The following is a 24,679-nucleotide window of genomic DNA, read 5'->3' on the forward strand; positions in this document are numbered from 1 at the left end:
GGCAGGGGGAGGGACAGGCACAGACCGGTCTGAGGTGGAGAAGGAGCAGCCCTTGTCCCAACCCCAACCTCAGACCCAACCCTTGTCCCAGGCCCAGGCCCAGCCTCAGCTCCAGCTCCAACCTCAGCTCCAACCTCAGCTCCAGCTCCAACCTCAGCCTCAGCTCCAACCTCAGCTCCAACCTCAGCCCCTTAGCAGCCCCTCTCTACGCGGCCCTGCTCCTCAACACGGCTTGACCATGTCGGCCGGGGGAGAGCCTCCGGACGCCAGCGAACACCCGCGCTTCTTCGTCGGCTGTGACGACGGCGAGGGGGAGGAGCTACTGGACCCGGGCCGCGTCATGGGCTACGACTGCCTGTACGAGAACGTGGAGGAGGAAGAGGAGGAGGAAGACGACGACGACGATGATGATGATGAGATGTACGATTCGGTGAGTTGACCAGAGCGATGTCCAAACTGACACGCTCTCGTGTGGATGAAGCATCTGATTGGTGTTTGCAGTAGTGTGTCTGGAGTGGTCGTATCACGTCAACACAGGAGGCATTTGTTTTCACAGCAGATGGTGCGACCCTCCAAAGACACTAGCCTACGGTGCATTCGGAAAGTATTCAGACCCCTTCACTTTTTCCACATTTTGTTATGTTCCAGCCTTATTCTAAAATGGATTCAATTCATTTCTTTCCCTCATCAATCTACACACAATACCCCATAATGACAAAGCGAAAACAGGTTTTTAGAAATGTTTGCTAATTTATTAAAAATAAAAAACTGATATCACATTTATATAAGTATTCAGACCCTTTGCTTTGACACTTGAAATTAAGCTCAGGTGCCTCCTGTTTCCATTGACCATCCCTGCGATGTTTCCACGACTTGATTGGAGTCCACCTGCGGTAAATTCAATTGATTGGACATGGTTTGGATCACACACACCTGTCTATATAAGGTCCCACACTTGACAGTGCATGTCAGAGCAAAAACCAGGCCATGAGGTTGAAGGAATTGTCCGTAGACCTCCGAGACAGGGTTGTGTCGAGGCACAGATCTGGGGATGGGTACAAAACCATTTCTGCAGTATTGAAGGTCCCCAAGAACACAGTGGTCTCCATCATTCTTAAATGGAAGAAGTTTGGAACCACCAAGACTCTTCCTAGAGCTGGCCGCCTGGCCAAACTGAGCAGTAGGCGGAGAAGGGCCATCGTCAGGGAGGTGACCAAGAACCCAATGGTCATTCTGACAGAGCTCCAGAGTTCCTCTGTGGAGATGGGAGAACCTTCCAGAAGGACAACAAACTCTGCAGCACTGTATGGTAGAGTGGCCAGACGGAAGCCACTCCTCAGTAAAAAGCACATGACAGGGTCTGAATACTTATGTAAATGTGATATTTCAGTTTTTTGTTTTTAATAAATTAGAAAACATTTCTAAAAACCTGTTTTGGCTTTGTCATTATGGGGTATTGTGTGTAGATTGATGAGGGGAAAAAAATTAATTGAATCCATTTTAGATTAAGGCCTGAATACTTTCCGAATGCACTGTATGTTCTCAGATGCTTTGCAGACATTTTAGGCAAAGTACTGTTTCTGTGCTCTGTTTCCCACACAGAGATTTTGATAAAGGAACAGTTTGGGAACATCTTTTATTGGATTTGATAAGGATTTGGCACTGAAAGGCTGCGTTGAAAATTTTAGGGTTAGTGAAATCTCTCATGTATTTTCATTGAGCACTGCATGTAGCCAAAAGCTCAGTTTCATCATTTATATAACTCCATTCATACACCCACATAGATTAATTCCTTGAATTTCCGATGCTCTGTGGGGGTTTAATATGTTGTTTTGGATCCACTGCTGTGAATAGTAATATGTTCTTATGTAACCTACAGTATGAAAGTTTAAGATATTTCTACATCCATAAAGAATGTAGGCCTACGCCTTTTGATTTCCGAAGTCTTTTCCTTCACGCGGGATATTCTTTGGAACAACAACATAAAAGATGAACTTTGCATCTCAAGAGTGAGGCGGGGCATCTCAATAGTCTCATATATGGCTGTGTGGGATGGGGGGGCATCTCAATAGTCTCATATATGGCTGTGTGGGATGGGGGGGGGGGGGGCATCTCAATAGTCTCATATATGGCTGTGTGGGATGGGGGGGCATCTCAATAGTGTTTCATATGGCTGTGTGGGGAGGGGGGCATCTCAATAATCTCATATATGGCTGTGTGGGATGGGGGGGGGGGCATCTCAAAAGTTTTACATATGGCTGTGTGGGATGGGGGGGCATCTCAATAGTCTTTCATATGGCTGTGTGGGGAGGAGGGGGGGGGGGGGCATCTCAATAGTCTTACATATGGCTGTGTGCGGGGGGGGGCATCTCAATAGTCTTACATATGGTCTTAGATAGTCTCTGGTCTTCATCACTCTCCCTCTCTCTCTCTCCAAGCCTCCGGAGAGACAGATCGTGGTGGGGATCTGTTCCATGTCCAAGAAGTCGGCCTCCAAGCCCATGAAGGAGATCCTAGAACGCCTGTGTCTGTTCAAGTACATCACCGTGGTAACCTTCGAAGAGGAGGTCATCCTCAACGAGCCGGTGGAGAACTGGCCCCTCTGTGACTGCCTCATATCCTTCCACTCTAAAGGTGAGGTGGAGACAGCGCACACACACACACAAACATAAACACACATGCATACAGACACACACACACACACACACACACACACACACACACACATAAACACACAGCCCACACACATAAACACACAGTCCACACACATAAACACACAGTCCACACACATAAACACATATACACACACACACATACACACACACACGTGCACACAATCTCCTGTATAAACACCCAGCCCCACCGTCCCACACACAGGTCTGGTTGTGTAGGTGCTGTAGACAGTGCTGTATTCATCAGACCAGCTCTCTGCTGTTTGGCAACATTGCCTCCTCCCAGTGTTTTCAACACGCTACACAGACTCGGCTTTGACCACGTACTCACTGTTGCAATCCTGGCTGGTGAATCAGAGCGGACATGAGTGCTGCTAGGACTTGTGTAGTGTCATGCAAATAACGTGTGTGTGTGTGTGTGTGTGTGTCTGCCTGCCTGCCTGCCTGCTCTCTGTAATGATGTTAACACTGGCCCTCCTACACAGCCACCCCTGTTGTCTGTCCACGTGGCGCGGTCAGCTAGCAGACCCGCTGTGGTTCATTGATGGTTTGCTTACGGTCGTGGACGGCCGTTGTCTAGAATAGTCCTCCAGGACTCACCTCCGGCTGTGGTGTTTGGGCCTGGGCAGAGTTTTCTTGGGTCCTGTTTGAGGTAGGCTGGATAGTCCAGCTAGCTTGGCCCCTTTCACTGCATCCCTGTTTAGCTAACGGGAGAGGACGAGGACGTGATGATTATCAAGCAAAACATTCAAATGCTGTGGTAACCACCTGCTATCATATGGCCATGAAATGACGGCCGTTATCAAAATGACTTTCCTCCTTCCTCCACCTTTTAGAATATTGCCTTTGTGTTGTATATTTATATGTATACTATATATTATTTATGTATGTTTCTGTTAGACAAACACACACAGTACTCGTGTATCTCTGTCATCCTCCAAGGTTTTCCATTGGACAAGGCAGTAGCCTATGAGAAGCTCAGGAACCCGTTCATCATCAACAACCTGGATCTGCAGTACTACATCCAGGACAGGTGAGATGATTGACAGTTGCTATGGTCACCGCTCGACCGGGCCACGACCATATATGGTGACGGCATCTTGGCCGGCAGGCCTGGTCGCACCGCCCAGGGGAAACAGCGGATTTATCCCGTTACGGAAACATTGAATTGGATGCTGTCAATTTTCACATTATTGTGCCTAATATAAAAGCACTGGGTGGATTATTAAGCAAAGTCACGGTTCATAAACAATAAATGCCCATAGTCTCTCTGGGGGTGTACAGGGCATGGTTTGTCACCATGGTATTGATCAAGGAGAGTTGAGGGAATGGACTATTGATTGGGGTTTCAGGGCGTGACTGGGTCTCAGAGGGTTGCTGTTCTAGCCGGTGCGACACATTTAGTCTGCGGGTGTCTCTGTCATTTGTCTGATCAATAAAAGCCACCAAGTGCACACATGTTGCAAAGCAGGTATAATTCAGTCTGAGTCCAACGTAAAGAGATCTAGTGACCAGTCTGTGGCACAGAAAGACTATAGAATATGTTTAGAGTCGGACCTTATTGATCCCAAAGGGAAGTGACTGTCACTGTCACTATGCATCGTCAATACATGATACGAGGACAAAACAATACATGCTAAATAGATGCTAAATACATGTTAAATACATGCTAAATACATGTTAAATACATGCTAAATACATGTTAAATACATGCTAAATACATGCTATAAAAACGCAATAAGACATCTGAAAGCATTTGATCCAGATCATTCTAAAAAGGCAAGCATGCTGTTGTCTCTCCTACCGGGGCTAAAAAGCAACGACAACGACAACAACAACAACAACAACAACAACAACAACAGCCCTATTATGAAACGTCATCCCTCAATGAATCATTTTACACTCCTTTAAAACCTCTGATGGCCGTGGGTGAAAACAGGCGTCTCCACCTCTCTGGTGCTCCTCGCCGCGGTGGGGCTGCTCCTGAAGCTGCGTGCGCGTTGCCTCAGAGCGCGTTGCCTCAGAGCGTGCCGGGAGCGTTGGCCTGAAGCTTCTTCACTGACGTGTCCTGCAGCTTGACTGCAGCCTGCAGCCGGTCGGAGCACGTTAGGGTGTCAACCCGCTGTAGAGCACAGCTGTCATTCCACGCACATCCACCACAAACACACTTAACACACACATGAATACGTACTGCAGATCAAACAAGGAGTACACGCATGCTGACCCATCTCTCACGCACACACACACACACAGACTCACACTTACACACACACATACACACACACACACACACACACACAGACTCCTACTTATATACACACACACAGACTCCCACTTACACACACACACAGGTGCCAACTGATCATGCGTGCCAACAGCACGCTACCAACGCAGCCAGTCTGTCTCAACACCCTGAACTGTCCGAGTCCCACCGCAGTACGTCTCTGCTTTTGAAGCTGGATTACAGCGCAGTGTTATGGTGACACTACCATACTGGCATCCCTGATTCACTCTGTGGGACGCTGGAATGGTGTCACCGTTTGTTGTTGAGGTACATGAAAGAGCCCTTGGCACTAAGGAGCGAGGATTATAATGGCTTACAGAACCACTCTGGTGAGTTTACCCAGCTGGTGCTGGTTTGAGGTGTGGAGAGAGGGATTGGCCTGACAGACGCTTCAAATAGTGCCGAGGGAGCTATTTTACTAGCTTAAGGCTAAGTGACTCAACGGCTAGCTAATGATTTCAACGGCGGTCATCCATTTTCACACACTGTGTGTGTGTGTGTGTGTGTGTGTGTGCCTGCCCGTGTGTGTGTGTGTGTGTGTCTCTTCCAGGAGAGAGGTGTACAGGATACTGAAGGCGGAGGGGATCCTGCTACCACGCTATGCTGTGCTCAACCGAGACCCGGCCAGACCTGAGGGTTAGTACCAGTACCTACCCCCCTACTACACCCTACCTACACCCTACTACACCCTACTACACCCTACTACACCCTACCTACCCCCCTACTACACCCTACCTACCCCCTACTGCACCCTACCTACCCATCTACTACACCCTACCTACCCCCCTACTACCCCCTACTGCACCCTACCTACCCCCTACTGCACCCTACCTACCCCCCTACTACACCCTACCTACCCCCCTACTACACCCTACCTACCCCCCTACTACACCAGTACCTACCTCCCTCCTACACCCTACCTACCCTCCTACCCCCCTACTACCATCAGTGGTCAAGCCCAGCCTACTGATTTATCTCTCTCCTGGTCGGTCATGACTGCGTCTGTGGGAGGACTCCAGCAGCAGAGGACTGACACGCTGATAGGCTGCAGGAGGACTACTGCTGGGAGTTTAAGCCTTAGTATCGGGACTCCAGCCTGGAGTGGACAGGGAGGGTATCCTGGAGAGGGGGAGGGAGGGAGAGACAGACAGACAGACAGGGAGAGACAGACAGACAAGAGGCCATTTTAGATGTAGAATAATGGAGTGGACTGGGAGGGAATCCTGGAGAGGGAGGGAGGGAGGGAGTGGGAGAGAGGAAAGAGTAGAGAGAAGGGGGAGAGAGAGAGAGAGAGAGAGAGGGAGGGAGGGGGAGACAGACAGCCATTTTAGATGCAGAATAACCTAGTGGAACGGGCCCCATTGTGTCGTTATTCAATAGGGACGTGAGCTGTGGGTGGACAGACTCCATTTCACCACGGCCGCTGTAATATGCAAATAAAGCCTTTCAGTCATGGCCTCGTTTCCCCCTCCAGTGATTATTTACATGTGAGCTCACCGTTCTGGACCCTGTCCCCTGTAGTATAGCCAGCCAGCCAGCCAGTCAGCCAGCCAGCCAGCCAGCCAGCCAGGCAGGGAGCCATCCATCTCTTCCACAGCCTCTCTCTCTCTGCTTCACGTCAACACACACTTGCCCTGAGGTAAATTTACATCCCGCTGTCGGTTGTCCATTGAGCTTTTGACAATAGCTGCTGAGCCTCCACAATAGCTGCTGTAGCCTAGCGGCGTGGTGACGGGCCGCATTGTCCTGGTTTGTTTGGAAGGTTCCAAGCCCGTTAGATATGGTGTTACCGCCCCCGGAGGGTTCAGGTGAGGTGTGACTGCATCTGGCTGGCTACGCGCACTAGCTACTATCTACACCAGTGGGTCTCTCACTCTCTCTGTATCTTTCCCGCTCTCCTTCTCTTCCTCCCGTTCTCTCTCTCTCTCTCTCTCTCTCTCTCTCTCTCTCTCCCATCTCGGCACTCATTCACACACACAGACTGATCTCTCTCATTCCTTTTTTCTCCCTCTCTCTTTAGTCCAGTGGTATGGGGGCCAAGGGCAGCGGCTCTCCCTCCCTCCCTACCTCTCTCTTTCTTTAGTCCAGTGGTATGGGGGCCAAGGACAGCGGCTCTCCCTCCCTCCCTCCCTCCCTCCCTCCCTCTTTCTTTAGTCCAGTGGTATGGGGGCCAAGGGCAGCGGCTCTCCCTCCCTCCCTCCCTCCCTCACTCTCTTTCTTTAGTCCAGTGGTATGGGGGCCAAGGGCAGCGGCTCTCCCTCCCTCCCTCCCTCCCTCCCTCTCTCTTTCTTTAGTCCAGTGGTATGGGGGCCAAGGGCAGCGGCTCTCCCTCCCTCCCTCCCTCTCTCTTTAGTCCAGTGGTATGGGGGCCAAGGACAGCGGCTCTCCCTCCCTCCCTCCCTCCCTCTCTCTCTCTTTAGTCCATTGGTATGGGGGCCAAGGACAGCAGCCCTCCCTCCCTCCCTTCCTCCCTCCCTCTTTAGTCCAGTGGTATGGGGGCCAAGGACAGCAGCCCTCCCTCCCTCCCTCCCTCCCTAATCCAGTGGTATCTCTAACAGCAGTGTGGTGTTACCTCTCTCTGACCCCTCACTAGGCTTCCAGTCTAGAATCTCTAGAATGGAGTCTCTGCTGCAGGTTTATGATCGTACAGCTGTATGTTCCTATCTGCTGACAGAAACCATACAGAATAGAACAGAGTAGAGTATGTTTTTTATTTTATTATTTATATTATTGTCCTTATGAGGTCAATTTGCCTTTGGCTTCTTTCCACGGTCCCACAGAAAACATTCTGTTTTGCAGAGTAAATAACTATGTTAGGATGACTTCAGTTTCTAGCCTAGTCTAGTACACCAGGCATAGCTGCTGTTGCTGTAGAAGGACACTAGAGACTGTGACTCCTCTCACTGAGTCATTCACCTCAGGACTCCTCCCACTGAATCATTCACCTCAGGACTCCTCCCACTGAGTCATAGGGTTAACTTGGTGTCACAGGCATTGAGTTGGTCTGCCAGTGGTTCATATTTAATCCTGGTTCACGTAGGGTTAATCCCAGGGGCGTTGAGTTGGTATGACTGGACTGATTGACTGACTGACTGACTGTTCATGACTGACTGACTGACTGACTGATTGTCGGGTGCTGTGGAATCTACCACACTGCTGTGTGTAGCATCTGTATGTGAAGGGAACGTCGTCCTCTGCCTCCTGACCTTACCTGGCCCACATCTCCGTGCTTTGGCCGACCTCTACAGCCCCTACAAATAGAGCTGTTTGAATGCCTAGCTAGTATTGTCTAGCCCTAGACTAGTGAATGGAACAGCCACTCTGTCCCTACCTGACCCTCTACCTGTTCCTCTACCTGTTTTCTGCGCCTTAGACAATCTCTATGATTTATGTATAGAGTTATTATCTCTACGTCTGTCAGGGGAGGCTGACGGAGGCCAAAACCGGGAGAACGGGCTCATTGTAAACGCATGACACGGAACGAGGAATTCCTTCTTCCATTCCGCGCGTTACCGTGAGCCTGTCCTCCGATTTCGACCTCCACCAGCCGCCACCGCTCATGGCTGCCTAGCCTCAGACCGGTGAATGAACAGCGTCCCGGCCTTGTCCCCAGCCGACCTCAGAGAGAGCGGGTAATTGTCAGAGCCGGTGCCTCCGCAGCAGCAGGCTCCCTGCCCGCCTCGTTCTGTCGCTGCTAAAAGCTTTTCGTATGAATAGAGACCCTCACAGGGGCGCAGTTGGACGCCATCTCGCCTGTTTAGGCTCCGTAATTTGAACGAGAGTGATTATTATGCATTAGGGTTGAAAAGAGTCCAATACGTTTCTGTGTTGGCTCATAGTTCGAAACACAGCATGGGAGTGTTTCATGCAGCTTAGTCTCTCTCTCTCTCTCTCTCTCTCTGATTAATGTGTAAAAGAGCAGAAATGTGAAATGGAGGTTTGAGATCATTAATTCCTGTTGTTCTCTAAGTGGCTGTATCAATCTCACACAATGGAGGCCGTTTGGTTCCAAGATGGCAGGGGACAGAGCCGCTAATGGCACTTGTGGCAGGAAGTTATTTTGCTTATAACGACCTCATATTGTTCTAAATGCTCCAAACAATATGTTTCACACCACGTAAAGCTCTGCCTTGTGTTTTTTTCACGGTGTGTTGACAAACTGTAATTCTAGAAAGCTGCCTCTCTGTAAGTATCTCGGTATTTTTCTGTGGATAGCTGCCAGGTTTTCAGCTTGATATCATGGTATGTTTCTGTGTACTCGAGGCCTCTGAACTCTGTCCTGTCTTGTCTGTCTGTCTGTCTGTCTATCTGTCTGCCTGTGCTGTAAGGCGATTATGTCGTGTGTAAAGCTGCTGCTGGATTAGAGGAGAAAGCATGAATGTACTGTATGTCGTAATCAATCTACTAGACTCCAAGCAGACATCTGCCCTGCCAGGTTTATTTTCTTTGTACAGTTTTACATTTTTCCTCCCTTGTGCTGTATCTTACAACTCATATATGTGTATATATATATATATATATATATATATATATATATATATATATATATGCCATTTAGCTGACACCTTTATCAAAAGCGACTTACATTGCAGTGAGTGCATACATTTTTCAGTATATATGGTCCCAGTGGGAATTGAACCCACGTTGTTAACGCCATGCTCTCCCAACTGCACTGTAACCTCAACATATCAACTGCCACACATTCAAACAACCTTTTCCCCCTCGTCGCCCACCCTGTGTTCCGATAAGGCGATGAGATGTTTCTGCCTGTAGCTGTGTGTGTGGTGACCAGGTGGTGAAGACACCGTGTCCTGTGTCTGCATTTACCATCCATCCAACTAGTTGTCTGTCTCCACTCAGGCCTCCTGTCCCTCTCTATCACCTGGTAGGAGACACACACACACACACACACACACACACACTAGGACCACAATGACTAGTCATCTACTACTCTACCTCTGCTGGAGGGGGCAGTCAGAGGCTATTCAGAAAGGTTAGATAACACACACACACACACACACACACACACACACACACTATAGAGTGTGTCACCTGGTAGCAGGAGAGGACTATGTGGAGGTCAATGGGCAGAGTGTGTGCGTGTTCTACAGAGTGTAACCTGGCAGAAGGAGAGGACCATGTGGATGTCGATAGAAATGGGGTAGAGGGTGAAGGTGGAGTTGTCTCACCGTGTGTGTGTGTGTGTGTGTGTGTGTGTGTGTGGTCTCTACAGAGTGTAACCTGGTGGAGGGGGAGGACCATGTGGAGGTCAATGGGGAGATCTTCCAGAAACCCTTCGTGGAGAAGCCCGTCAGCGCTGAGGACCACAATGTCTACATCTACTACCCTACCTCTGCTGGAGGGGGCAGTCAGAGGTTGTTCAGAAAGGTTAGATAACACACACACGCACACACACTAGTAATCACAAACTAATCTACTACCCTACCTCTGCTGGAGGTTAGAACCGCTACGAGCTGTCATAAAGGTGTTATTGGCACGCATGAACAGGATCCTGAGTTGATCTTGACCATGTGACCTGGTGGCGGCCCAGAGTTTTGCCAAGGCCGGTCACATGGTCAGGAAAATCTCATCAGCCAAACTTGATTCAGCTCTCTCTGAACACCAGTTGTTGTTCATCACGAGCCCTGATAATGTCACGTCAGCGTTCTTCCTCTCCTCCTCGCTCCTCCTCCTCCTCCTCCTCTTCCTCCTCCCTCCTCCTCCCCAGATCGGCAGCAGGAGTAGCGTTTACTCCCCCGAGAGCAACGTGAGGAAGACGGGATCGTACATCTACGAAGAGTTCATGCCGACGGACGGTACCGACGTCAAGGTACAGTCGCCCCCACCTACACACCCCTACACATACCTACACACCCCTACATACACCTACACACCCCTACACATACCTACACACCCCTACATACACCTACACACCCCTACATACACCTACACACCCCTACACATACCTACACACCCCTACACACACCTACACACACCTACACACCCCTACACACCCCTACATACACCTACACACCCCTACACACCCCTACACACCCCTACATACACCTACACACCCCTACACATACCTACACACCCCTACACATACCTACACACCCCTACACACCCCTACATACCCCTACATACCCCTACACACCCCTACACGCACCTTCACATACCTACACATACCGATACACACCTACACGCACCTACACACACCTACACATACGTACACACACCTACACACACCTACACGCACCTACACACCCCTACACATACGTACACACACCTACACACACCTACACGCACCTACACATACGTACACACACCTACACACCCCTACACATACGTACACACCCCTACACATACCTACACATATGTGCACACACCTACACATACCTACACGCACCCACACACCTACACATACGTACACACCCCTACACATACCTACACATACGTACACACACCTACACATACCTACACACCCACACCTACACACACCTATACACACCCCCACCTACACACACATACACTCACCTACACACCTACACACCCCCACCTACACACCCCCACCTACACACCTACACACCCTACACACCTACACACCCCCACCTACACACGCCGCTGCTGTGTCTACCTCTCTGTTTCGCACGCTGGCTGGAGCTGCGGCTGTCCTCCGGGGGGAGTTTTGAAGCTGTTATTAAACCTCAAAGGAGGAAATTGGAGAGGAGGAACGCTGGCTGACCCAGACCGCTCTGTCAGCTGCGATACGAGAGCCGAATATGAACATAACATTTATCTTGGAGCCGCAGATGTAAAACCAGAGCTCAAAAGCGAATCCACCCGTTGGCCCCGGTCTGAAAGAGGAGAGTTTTAAACGTGCTGTGTGTTGTTGTTGTTGTTGTTGTTGAGGAGGCCACGGGTGAAGTTACACACAGTTATGTTTACCAGCTGGAATAGCGTAGCGGAGAAATTGCCGGTTGTTGTAGGAGAGGCGAAAAGCTTAGCGGGCGGCCGGGAGAGAGAGAGGAGGACGGGGAGGGCGGTTTGATACCGTTCCTCCTCGTTCTGTTCCATGCGTTGCCGTGAGCGGCCCGTCCTCCGATTCCTACCTCCGCCGGCCTCCCCTGTGGTACCGCGTAGCCCGAGCTCTCACCGGGCTGGCGTCTATTGATCTGCAGCGATAGAGGACGGCCCCTGGTCCCAGACCGCCAATGCAGACCAGTCGATATGATATGATAGGATTTTATTTCATCAGAGTCCAGGGACTTGGTGGCCTACAGAGGACCGTTTGCAGAGACAACAAGTGCATTCAGCTTTAAGACAACCTCATGATGGTAGCGTTGTGCTATCTGCTCACTACCTCCACCTGCAGCTAGGGTTAAACATCTGGAACTGTGTGTTCATTTAAGGTGTGTGTGTGTGTCTGCTTGCTTGTGTGTGCGTGCGTGTGTGTGTGTGTGTGTGTGTGTGCCTGCTTGTGTCTGCTTGCTTGTGTCTGCTTGCTTGTGTGTGTGTGTGTGTGCCTGTGTGTGTGTCTGCTTGCTTGTGTGTGCCTGTGTGTCTGCTTACTTGTGTGTGCCTGTGTGTGTGTGTGTGTCTGCTTGTTTGTGTGTGTGTGTGTGTGTGCCTGCTTATGTGTGTGTGTCTGCTTGCTTGTGTGTGTGTGCCTGTGTGTGTGTGCCTGTGTGTGTGTGCCTGTGTGTGTATGTATGTATGTATGTATGTGTGTGTGTGTGTGTGTGTGTGTGTGTGTGTGTGTGTGTGTGTGTGTGTGTGTGCGCGCGCATGCATGTCCGTGTGTGTGTGTGTGTGTGTGTGTGTGCGCGCGCGCCCACGCGTCCCAGGTGTACACAGTGGGTCCGGACTACGCCCACGCGGAGGCCAGGAAGTCTCCGGCGCTGGACGGCAAGGTGGAGCGGGACAGCGAGGGCAAGGAGGTGCGCTACCCCGTCATCCTCAACGCCAGGGAGAAGCTCATCGCCTGGAAAGTCTGTCTGGCCTTCAAGGTAACCACGGCAACGCGCTGAGCCGCGTCCCGTCCCTGGCTTCTGGCCTCACGTCTGGCCTGATTCAGGTGGACAACTGTTGAATAGAGCGGGCTAGAATGGAGAATGATGAATACCTTAAATGCAAGGAAGTACAGATAAGACGAGATAGGACATAGAAATGAGTGGCCTTTCAATGCAATCATTCGAGAATTGTATGGTTTTCTCAGACAGCATGCTAGCCGTCGACCGTGGTTGAGTACAGACAACATGTAAGTGTTTTAGCGTTAACAGAATACAATACAATCCGCAATCCTCTTTCCCTCATCTTCCTAACCGGCATGTTTCTAACCGCAAAGGCCTGCAATTGTAACTCTAGAGCTGTGTCCTCAGGGAGAACTCCCTCCTCTCCTCTGTCCTCTGTCCTCTCTACCCCCCCCCCCCCTTTTCTCCCCCCCCCCACACTCTCTCTCTCTGTCAGACACACACACTCTCTCTCTCTCTGTCAGACACACACACACACACTCTCTCTCTCTCTCTCTCTCTCTCTCTGTCAGACACACACACTCTCTCTCTCTCTCTCTCTCTCTCTCTCTCTCTCTCTCTCTCTCTCTGTCAGACACACACACACTCTCTCTCTCTCTCTCTCTCTCTCTGTCAGACACGCTCTATCTGTCTCTCTCTCTCTCTCTCTCTCTCTGTCAGACACACTCTCTCACGTCTCCCTTCCTCTCTGGCAGCAAACGGTGTGTGGTTTCGACCTGCTCCGAGCCAACGGCCAGTCCTACGTCTGCGACGTCAACGGCTTCAGCTTCGTCAAGAACTCCATGAAGTATTACGACGACTGCGCGAAGATCCTGGGGTCAGAACTTATTTTTTTTATTTTATTTTTTATTTATTTATTTATTTAAATATGTTTTTAAGGCATTTCTGCTTTATTGGGATAGAGACAGTAGAGATTGACAGGAAGGATGGGAGAGAGAGAGAGAGGAGGGATGACATGCAAGATAGGTCGAGGGTCGGAATCGAACCAAGGAACCTTGCGATTACGTGGTAAGCGCATTAGTGTGTCACGCCACTAAGCGCCCCGGGGTCAGAACTTTAACCTTTCCCTTCGCCAAGTGAAGCTCCGCAGCTTTGCAGCTTCGCAGCTTCGCAAATGACCTCGCTGTTTATTAACCGCGCCGACGTGTTTGTTTTGTGGGCGACCCCCCCCCCCCCACACACACGTCGTACATTTGCATTCGCTTCAGAGCGCCAATGGTCACTCTGTTTGGCCCTGACCTTGTGACCTCTGGTTGGAGGAGCATCTACATGAGAAGAGTTTCCAGTATTTGTAAACGTTTAATCTGGATCAGGTGTGTGTGTAGGTGTGTGTAGGTGTGGGTGTGTAGGTGGGTTTTTTTTGCTATCCAGGATCAGACCGAGCTGGCTGATTTTCCCAGATACAATGTCAAGATACATATGTCATAATATGCCAGATAGATCTGATCCCGGATTGCAAAAAAAAAAAAGAATCTGGATCATTCTGATCTAGATGAAAGGTTTTTAAATACTGGGCCCAGGTCTATTCCCACATTAGCGTTAGAAGCAGCAGCAGCTGATGATGGCTGCTGTGACCTGTGACCTGTGACTTGTGGCTGTGTGTTATAGGAACATCATCATGAGAGAGCTGGCACCTCAGTTCCAGATCCCCTGGTCTATCCCGTTGGAGGCTGAAGACATCCCTATCGTCCCCACCACCTCTGGGACCATGTACGTACACACACACTCACACACTCGCGCGCACACACACTCACACTCACACACACACACACAGGTCTCTTTTAACATTCCTCTGTAACATGAACAACCCCAGACAGTGCTATATTAACACTACCTTATGACAATTAACACAAACACTGCATATTTAACACCCATGATTTAGCTGAGTACTGACATTTATACAGAATATCGTTACGTGTAATGCATCCTTATTATCCTCTCTGGGACCATGTATGTACACCAGTGTTGGGGAAGCCACTCTGAAAATGTATTCAACTAGATTACCAATTACTAACCTCTATAAATATATATATATATATATATATTATTGGTTACTCCTTCTCCTCCTCTCTCAGGATGGAGCTGCGCTGTGTCATCGCTGTGATTCGCCATGGCGACAGAACACCCAAACAGAAGATGAAGATGGAGGTTCGACACCAGAGGTAACGTAGCGCTCGAGGCCCGCGGTCACACAGGCAGCGCACAGGGCGACTACTGTACACCGGGGAGGCCGGAGGAGGTAGAAATCGGAGGACGGAACATGTGTTTTTGATACCGTTCCTGATTCCGTTCCATGTATTACAATGAGCCCGTCCTTGGATTTCTACCTCCACCAGCCTCTCCTGACTGTACGATGTAAACCGTGACTGCACTGAATCAGCGAATGGAATGTTTGCTTGTTCCTGATGTGTGTTCCTGATGTATGTTCCTGATGTATGTTCCTGATGTATGTTCCTGACGTATGTTCCTGACGTATGTTCCTGACGTATGTTCCTGACGTATGTTCCTGACGTATGTTCCTGACGCTTGTCCCTGACGCTTGTTCCTGATGCTTGTTCCTGATGTATGTTCCTGATGTATGTTTCTGATGTGTGTTCCTGATGCTTGTTCCTGATGCTTGTTCTTGATGCTTGTTCCTGATGTATGTTCCTGATGCTTGTTCCTGATGCTTGTTCCTGATGTATGTTGCTGATGCTTGTTCCTGATGCTTGTTCCTGATGCTTGTTCCTGATGTGTCTCTTTCAGGTTCTTTGATCTGTTTGAGAAATGTGGCGGATACAAGAGTGGAAAGCTAAAGTTGAAAAAGCCAAAGCAGTTACAGGTAAACTGACTGTCGGTTTGTTCTCAGTGTACCCTTGCTATAACTTATATTACATGGTGATTTATAGACTGACTGTAGATATATAGACATAGATCTGATTATCAATGGGACATGCAGTGTTTGTTCCAGACCAGCACTAACACGCACTTCTTCATTTTCCTCTACAGGAAGTGCTGGACATCGCCAGGCAACTCCTGGTGGAAATCGTACAGAACAACGATTGTGAGATAGAAGAATCCCAGGCTAAACTTGAACAACTGAAAACAGTCCTTGAAATGTAAGCAGTGCACCTTGATTTCCCCAGACCATGTATTTCTAATGGCTTTAAAAACGTGGGTTTTGTAACGACGTGTTTCGCTTTAGGTACGGCCATTTTTCTGGCATCAATCGCAAGGTTCAGATGACGTATCTTCCTCACGGGTGTCCCAAAACATCTAGTGAAGAAGAAGGTAGGACTTGGTATCTTCCACCCTAGTTTCTTCCTGAATGGTTTCCATCCCAGGTCAGCTCAGTGTCAGGAGTTACCATGGGAATGTGAACTGTATGGCTCATCAAATTTGATTAAACATTGGAATGTATTTGGGAGCTGATACCTTGTGTGTGTGCGCGTGCGTGTGTCAAGTCAAATCAAATCAAATCAAATCACATTTTATTTGTCACTTATATTGCATTCAGTTGTAATTGACATCGTGAAATGCTTTGGGATCTTGCTCCACGCTCAACAACAGCAGTCAGCAACAATCAACAATTCAATATTAAGGAAGAAAAAGTGACAGTGACAATAGTTCTAGTGCAGTAATATGTGCAATAATGTCAGATGTCTTCTGATCAAAGGTGTGTGTGCCTGTGCGTGTGTGTGTGTGTGTGTGTGTGTCACCTCCAGATGTGCGTAAGGACGACCCGTCCCTGCTGCTGGTGTTGAAGTGGGGCGGGGAGCTGACTCCTGCAGGTAGGGTCCAGGCTGAGGAGCTGGGCCGGGCCTTCCGCTGCATGTACCCTGGAGGTCAAGGTAACACAACCTCCACCAGTCATGTACCCTGGAGGTCGGGGTAACACAACCTCCACCAGTCATTCTCTGCAGAAAGTTAACCATTTACTTTGTAATCTCTGTAAAGTATTTACCCTCAGCTTCAACATGTGTCTGTTTGCTCACATGCTGTATTTTTACTTTGTGACAATAACCTCTTCTATGCTTTAAAGAAGGAAAAAGTATTCACAGCGACAATGTCCAGGTGTCGTACCGATCAGGGGAGGCTGGTGGAGGTAGAAATCGGAGGACGGGCTCGTTGTAATGCATGGAATGGAATGAGGAATGGTATCAAACACCGCATTCCTCATTCCATTCCATGTATTACAATGAGCCCCCGATTTCTACCTCCACCAGCCTCCCCTGGTCTCTACAGTGTGTGTATGATGTTGTGTTGCTGTGTTGTGTGTGTGTGTGTGTGTGTGTGTGTGTGTGTGATGTTGCGTTGCTGTGTTGTGTGTGTGTGAGTGTGATATTGCATTGCTGTGTTGTGTGTGTGTGTGTGTGTGTGTGTGTGTGTGTGTGATGTTGCGTTGCTGTGTTGTGTGTGTTGCAGGAGACTATGCAGGGTTCCCAGGCTGCGGCCTCCTACGTCTCCACAGCACCTACAGACATGACCTGAAGATCTACGCCTCGGACGAGGGCCGGGTCCAGATGACGGCTGCTGCCTTCGCCAAGGTCAGCCCTGCACTGACATCACATCCTCGCATTGCCATGACATCACATCCTTGTATCGCCATGACGTCACATCCTCGTATCGCCATGACGTCACATCCTCGTGTCACCAAGCATAGCTGTTGAGGTCTTATGACATTGTGAGAGCTGGCATGACCGTGCTGTCTTATGCAACACAACATACTTGTCAGTGGTAATGTTGAGTGATTGGAGAAAGACCACAAAGTAAAATCAGGTCAGGATATCTCTCTGCTGGAACCTCAGTAGGGGTCTGCTGCATGGAAGATGGAACAGTCAAATCAAGTGGTATCTCTGACTCTCTCTCTCTCTCTCTCTATCCCTCTTCCTCTCTCTCTCTCTCTCTCTCTCTCTCTTTCTCTCTCTCTCTCTCTTCCCCTCTCTCTCTCTCTCTCTCTCCCTCCCCCCCCCCCCTCCCCCTGTAGGGTCTCCTGGCTCTGGAGGGGGAGCTGACTCCTATCCTGGTCCAGATGGTGAAGAGTGCCAACATGAACGGCCTGCTGGACAGTGACAGCGACAGCCTGAGCAGCTGCCAGCAGAAGGTCAAGGCCAGGCTCCACGAGATCCTCCAGAGGGACCGGGACTTCACCGCTGAGGACTACGACAAGGTCTGTTCTCCCCTTGTCAACTGTTACTGTTATCTAGCCTAGAACTGTACTGTTCTATAGCCTAATGTTAGCCACAGGGAGACAGAGGTTTTATTGCTGAGGACTATGACAAGGTGCTGGAGATTCCATAGGCTCTTTGGCTTCTATAACTTCTCAGATTTATTGTATGGGATAGGTTGTACACTGCATCCTCAGGCAGGCTGTCACTACTAGCAGTAGGGAACATTTTCCAATGACGGTGTTCTATTCAATAGAATGTATGTCACTGCACCAGACACTGTCTCATCAAGGTCAAAATCACGTGTTCAGAATGGAGATATCCATGTTTTGCATGTGTGTGTGTGTGTGTGTGTGCACTGCTAGTATTCAGAGTATGTGTTTGTTCCCCCCCCCACCCCCCCACCCCCCCCAGCTGGCCCCCACCTCCAGTACCTCTCTGGTCAAGTCCATGCAGATGATCAAGAACCCGGTGAAGACGTGTGACAAGGTCTACTCCCTCATCCAGAACCTCACGCTGCAGATACGCCAGAGGATGGACGACCCCAAGTCAGCCGGTACCACAGCTCACACACACACACACACACACACACACACACACACACACACACACACACGCTGGCGGAGGTAGAAATCGGAGGACGGGCTGATTGTAATGCGTGGAACGGAATGGTATCAAACACACAGTGTAATGCATGGAAATACGTGTTTGATACAGTTGCTCATTCCATTCCATGCATTACAATGACCCCGTCCTCCGATTTCTACCTCCACCAGCCTCCCCTGCACTAAAGTACAGCCCAGTCCTCCCTAATAGTAATTTGTGGTTCATCTGAGTTTTGCCTGACGAAAGCAATTGTGAGCCTAAAAGTCGGTTCCTTGCAAATTAGTCTTTCTCTGTCATTATGACTTTTCAAAGTCTCTCATTCGTTGGTCTCCACCTCGCTGTCGGACGTGTAGCTCGTACGCTACATAAGCCCCTTTGAAAATGACGGGAAATATTTTGGCTTTGAAAATCCCCACTTAAAGCCTCATTAAAACTTCACCAAGTTTGATCACCGGTTCAGGCTGTCAGAGGGAGGCTGATTGGTCTTAATATCCTGCGACTGATTTAGGGCAAACTTGGCTTATATTGAAGGAGGGAGGAGGAGGAGGAGGAGGAAGAGAGGAACACTTGGTTCCTCCTCCATAGAAAGTTTTTTTTAATTTTTAGTTTTTTAATTTTTAGTTTTGGTTTAATTAATTTGAATTAATTTTGACTACACTAATGATGTTCGGGCTGTCCCCTACTGTATATCCTTCAGCAGCATTAATGCGGTCACATCGTTATTTTGACCTGACACTGATCACACTTAGCCAGTGGAGGCAGGAATCGGAGGACGGGCTCATTGTAAATGCCTGGAATGAAATGAGGAATGGTGTCAAACACGTAGGTTTGTCCCGTTCCTCATTCCATTCATTACAATGAGCCCGTCCTTGGATTTCTGCCTCCACCATCCTCCCCTGTGTAACCGAGTTGAAATGGTAAACTCACTCCTCAAGTTCAAATACCCCCGCCTACCCGTGCTGTTGAATTACGAGCTTTTTCGATAGTGTAGCTGGTTAACATCGGGTATTTCAGGAGATTCGGTCACGTGTGTTGGCAAGCCAGAGGTCGCAAGATCGAGGCTCGGTCGGAGCAAGTCGAATTGCGGGGCTACTGTTTGCAACATGACTTGACTTCGGTTTCACCTGTAGCCTACGACTGACCGGGATGTTGACCCTCTCCCTCCCCCCTCCTCCCTCAGACATCCAGCTGTACCACAGCGAGACCCTGGACCTGATGCTGCGGCGTTGGGCCAAGCTGGAGAAGGACTTCAAGATGAAGAACGGTCGCTACAACATCAGCAAGATCCCCGACATCTACGACTGCATCAAGTACGACGTGCAGCACAACAGCTCCCTGAAGCTCGACAACACCATGGAGATCTACCGCCTGTCCAAGTCCCTGGCCGACATCGTCATTCCGCAGGTCTGTTACCGCGGCAACGCTTCTGGTGGTCGTTTGCCTTTTCTCGGATAGGTCGTTGAATGCTACCGTTTCTATCACATACGGACCAATGTTGACGAATTTTGTGTCTTGAATCTCGCTTTCGGTGGTTAGTCAGAATGTTGAAAGAGTGCTTCATTGTGTTAGTTGAGTGTGTTTGGGTGTGTTTATATTGAATATGAATACCTTCATCAGGAGTATGGTATCTCCCAGCCGGAGAAGCTGGACATCGCCAAAGGGTACTGCACCCCTCTGATCCGCAAGATACGCACCGACCTACAGAGGACGCAAGATGACGACACTGTCAACAAACTACATCCTGAGTACGATACACACACATACACATGCAAGCTCTCTCTCTCCCCCCTATCTCCCTATCTCCCCCTGTCTCTCCATCTATCTATGTATCTCTTTCTCTCTCTCTCTGTTTCTCTATCTCTCTCTCTCACTCTCACACGCTGTTTACAGATACCTTGTTTATATCTTTATCATATAAATTGTCTGTCCAAGCAGCCAATATCCACTACAGGGATCTGCATGTCATGTATGTCCCCCTGCGTCCCTCAGGTACTCCCGTGGAGTGATGTCCCCAGAGCGCCATGTGAGGACCAGGCTGTACTTCACCAGCGAGAGTCACGTCCACTCCCTGCTTTCCATCCTGCGATACGGAGCCTTCTGTGACGTGAGTAGCACCCTACAAGACCTGCTCAGAACACCCGGGGAACCAGGGGAGGCTGGTGGAGGTGGAAATTGGAGGGACGGGCTCGTTGTAATGCGTGGGATGGAATGAGGATTGGTATTAAACACGCCTCCCCCGCTGTGAACACTTAAGGTGCAGGGGTAAAGGGGTAAGGGTCTAGGATTAGACATGGTACTGGGTCACGGAGGTAGCATACCAGATGAGTTGAGGTGAGGGTGAGGGGCTGTGGATGGATATGGAACTGGGCCCTGAATGGCCGTGTTGTCTGCCTGTCTCCTCTCTCCCAGGAGGCCAAGGACGAGCAGTGGAAGAGGGCCATGGACTACCTCAAGGTGGTCAGTGAGCTCAACTACATGACTCAGATAGTCATCATGCTTTATGAGGACCCCAACAAGGTAACGTCTCTGTCTCTGTCTCTCTCTCTGTGCCTGTGTGGGTGTTTGTGTGTCTGTCTGTGTGTGTGAGCGTGTGTGCCTAACCCCGTCCCTGTCCCTCCAGGACCCGTCGTCAGAGGAGAGGTTCCACGTGGAGCTTCATTTCAGCCCCGGAGCGAAAGGCTGTGAGGATGACAAGAACCTGCCCTCTGGGTTCGGCTACAGACCTGCGTCACGAGAGGTGAGGCTACTCTACACTTCGCTGGCGTTGAACCAACCTCTACGCGTGTGTTGAGGCTACGTTACGCTTTGCTAGCTCTTAAGCTAGCAAGATGTTTCTGTACACTTTAGTATACATTCTGCTGGTGGTGCTTAGTGGCGTAGCACACTAATGCACTTACCACGTAATCGCAAGTTCCTGGTTCGATTCCGACCCTCGACCTATCTTGCATGTCATCCCTCCTCTCTCTCTCCCATCCTTCCTGTCAATCTCTACTGTCTCTATCCCAATAAAGCAGGAATGCCCTAAAAACATATTTAAAAAAAACTAAAAACATTCTGCTGCTGCCTAGTAACATGACCAGTTCAGTCCGTATTTCGAACACCAGTTGATCATTTACAGTTCATTTGACGCAGCGTGAATGAAAACACAGAATCGTGCGATTTTAAATGTCACACGATGAAAACATGACACACCTGATGTATGTACGCCTCGTGTCTTCCCCTCTCCAGAACGAGGGTTCTAAGAAGAAGTCTCAGGCGGACAGCGACGAGGTGGAGGAGTCAGGGGGTACGGGGGCCAAGCGGGACGAGCCTGACCGCGCCCTCCTCATGTTCCGCCCCCTGGTCTCTGACCCCATCTACATACACAGGAAGTCTCCGATGCCACGCTCCAAAAAGATCGGCTCTGTGGAAGTAAGTGGGTTAAGGTTGGGTGCCGGTCATGGGTGAGGAAGAGGCCACCTTCATGCTACTTAGGGCTGGTGTCCCGGACACAGATTAAGCCCCTCCAATGAGGATGGTTTTGAGTCTGATTTTAGGTTTAACCTGTGTCTGGGGAACCGCCCCTTAGTGCATAGCAGGGAACTCTACTTAGTGCATACTACTTAGTGCATACTACTTAGTGCATACTACTTAGTGCGTACTACTTAGTGCGTACTACTTAGTGTATACTACTTAGTGCATTGCAGGGATAGGTAACTCCAGTGCTCGGTAACTCCAGTGAATGCTGTCCTTTCTTCCTGGTAGCTGAGTACTCAGATAGATACATGTAAGATAAAACATGTAAGTTGCATGTTCCTGTATTCTACAGTTCATTCAGGTATGTTTAGTAGGTTTGTCTTGATAATGGGAACCAATGTTTTTTCTGTACCTGCACTGCTGTACATATACTGTATTGAGTATTTTTGCCAAATTCATATTTACTGTCCCCTCTAATTCTCCCTACATCAGTAATACACTAAACAACGGTCACTCCCTCACTGCATGGACAGCACAGTGCAACACATGTATAACTCTACCCCCAGAGAAGGCAGTGTGTGTACCATCAGACTGTGCACTTTTACTCTTTAAAACTAGGACTCTACTCTGTATCTACCTCGATACAGTACACGTTATTTTCTAGTTATCTGTGCGTCTTCTAACGGTTGTTGAGGTCTCTGACAGTATCAGATGGGCCTCTGTATTCTGTTTGATTGAGTCTCTTTCTGTATTCTATGTTTGTTTTCTGGTTCCGCTTTTCAGCACGGTGAATGTCACTGCGCTTAGTCTAATGGTCAGAGCATAGTGGTGACACAGTAGGGATACATTTACAGTCAAATGTGTCTATCAATTGTTTTTATCTGATAAAACAACTTGTCAACCTATGCCCCGAGCAAAGTATCAATCTATAAATGTCAATAATGACCTCTTAAATGGAACTACTTAACATTGAAACTACATTACATTGATTTTGTTTGTTCTTTTCCTTCTATTTGTTTGCTTCCTCTTAGTCCCCATTGCAGACAGACTTTATCAAGAACGCAGCTGGCAAAGTATGACCATATATACGTTTCTACACCTCAACCCAAAATAGAGGGGCTTACTTTGTGAATGTGGATGGGGCTAATGAGACTGGCCCAGTGCCATAGACACACAGAGTTCTCACAGCCACCATCTTGGCACCAACACTTCCATGACAGTTACATTCAAACTAGAAAACGCACCAATAGAATGGAACGTGTCACGGAATGTTTGGTGTCAAAATGGCGGCCACCTACAGTAGTTTGTGGCCCGACTTGTGTGTTTCCCTGGCTACTGTGTGAGTCTGGCCTGTTTCTTCTTACCTCTGTAATGTTGCATGACTGTGCTGTTTTTGCCCCCTCTCTCACATCCAGGAAGAGAGCCCCCTGAGTGTGTCTAGTCCTGACTCTAGTGGTCCCTGGCTGCATTACACCTGTGGGGGTGTGGGTTCAGGGGCGCGTAGACGACGCAGATCAGGGGACCCAATCACTTCCTCCCCTGTGTCCCCCAAATCACTGGCTTTCACTTCCACTATTTTTGGCTCATGGCAACAGGTTTTTATACAAGTTTTAATTCATTTTTTTATCCTCCAAACGTACAAGACATGACTACTCGCTAATACCTTTGTTGGGTTTACTGCTGCAGTCAGCAAGGACACCTAATCAGCAGATCAATGTAAAGGCGCTGGTTTTACCCACCATTTTGCTTTGTTTTTTCGCCTTTGGTTTCTTTCTGTGTCCTGTGAAGAATGACCCTTCTTTTTCAGTTTAAGCTAATTCAGATCAGGGGGGGTCCATAAGATAAGTGAAGGTACAACCTTTTTGTTTTTGTTTTGTATTTTTTTCATTCCAGAGTAGTTGTTCACCTTTCGTTTTACAACTGACATGGCTGCTGTCCTGACTGTGATGTCACCCGTGTCTACTATACATGTGGTGGTGCACAGCTAAACAGAGACATGACTTTTACATATGGCCAGACAGCTCTAGATAGGCTACACTCTAGGGCTCTCTTTCTGGGTTTATCTGTTGATTTGCCCCCATTTTACCATTCCATATTAGCTGTTGTGCAGTGAGGAGATATTTTGTGTTAGATGCCCCCCCCCCCCCCATCTTCTTTAATAGGTTTTATATGTTTTAAAGGTATCTTTTTGTTTATTTGTTTCATATCTGCCCGTGGACTCTTCAATCATGATGCGACATGCTACATTGGTATAGCCCAGTTAATGGAACTTCTATAATTGACTGATGTTAAAATGTTTTTTATGTGTGATGGACCTTAAATACTAATATTTAATAATACTAATATTTACCCTGAAGACAGAAATGAACCGAGGAAATGATTGTGCTTGCCATGTATTAACTGTGTAGCACCTGCTGCAACCATTGAACGCCATGATTGAACCAGTCCATGGGCACAGTTTGGTGTTATCGCGTTGACTTTCTA

At 48.9% G+C, this 24,679-nt stretch overlaps 1 protein-coding gene across 5 annotated transcripts in view; it reads left to right on the forward strand.

Annotated features, from left to right (window-relative positions):
- ppip5k2 (diphosphoinositol pentakisphosphate kinase 2) overlaps positions 1-24,679 on the forward strand; it is a 34,906-nt gene continuing 10,227 nt past the window's right edge. The window contains exons 1-25 of one of the 5 annotated variants that reach the window (XM_083669364.1): positions 1-430; positions 2,439-2,634; positions 3,615-3,705; positions 5,507-5,592; positions 10,190-10,344; positions 10,685-10,786; positions 12,801-12,962; positions 13,682-13,803; positions 14,595-14,696; positions 15,062-15,148; positions 15,732-15,807; positions 15,975-16,084; positions 16,171-16,256; positions 16,691-16,816; positions 17,391-17,512; positions 17,953-18,135; positions 18,548-18,689; positions 19,920-20,143; positions 20,357-20,484; positions 20,729-20,843; positions 21,149-21,256; positions 21,360-21,476; positions 21,968-22,150; positions 23,227-23,268; positions 23,611-23,790. In XM_083669364.1, the coding sequence (XP_083525490.1) occupies positions 239-430; positions 2,439-2,634; positions 3,615-3,705; positions 5,507-5,592; positions 10,190-10,344; positions 10,685-10,786; positions 12,801-12,962; positions 13,682-13,803; positions 14,595-14,696; positions 15,062-15,148; positions 15,732-15,807; positions 15,975-16,084; positions 16,171-16,256; positions 16,691-16,816; positions 17,391-17,512; positions 17,953-18,135; positions 18,548-18,689; positions 19,920-20,143; positions 20,357-20,484; positions 20,729-20,843; positions 21,149-21,256; positions 21,360-21,476; positions 21,968-22,150; positions 23,227-23,268; positions 23,611-23,790 (3,237 nt within the window). In that variant the 5' untranslated portion in view covers positions 1-238. Of the gene's footprint in view, positions 431-2,438; positions 2,635-3,614; positions 3,706-5,506; positions 5,593-9,928; positions 9,950-10,189; positions 10,345-10,684; positions 10,787-12,800; positions 12,963-13,681; positions 13,804-14,594; positions 14,697-15,061; positions 15,149-15,731; positions 15,808-15,974; positions 16,085-16,170; positions 16,257-16,690; positions 16,817-17,390; positions 17,513-17,952; positions 18,136-18,547; positions 18,690-19,919; positions 20,144-20,356; positions 20,485-20,728; positions 20,844-21,148; positions 21,257-21,359; positions 21,477-21,967; positions 22,151-23,226; positions 23,269-23,610; positions 23,791-24,679 lie in introns of those variants that run through there. The other 4 variants (XM_083669366.1, XM_083669365.1, XM_083669367.1 and 1 more) reach the window with 4 other exon arrangements.

The sequence above is a fragment of the Argentina silus genome (assembly GCF_951799395.1).
Source record: "Argentina silus genome assembly, chromosome: 5".
Taxonomy (NCBI): Eukaryota; Metazoa; Chordata; class Actinopteri; order Argentiniformes; family Argentinidae; genus Argentina; species Argentina silus.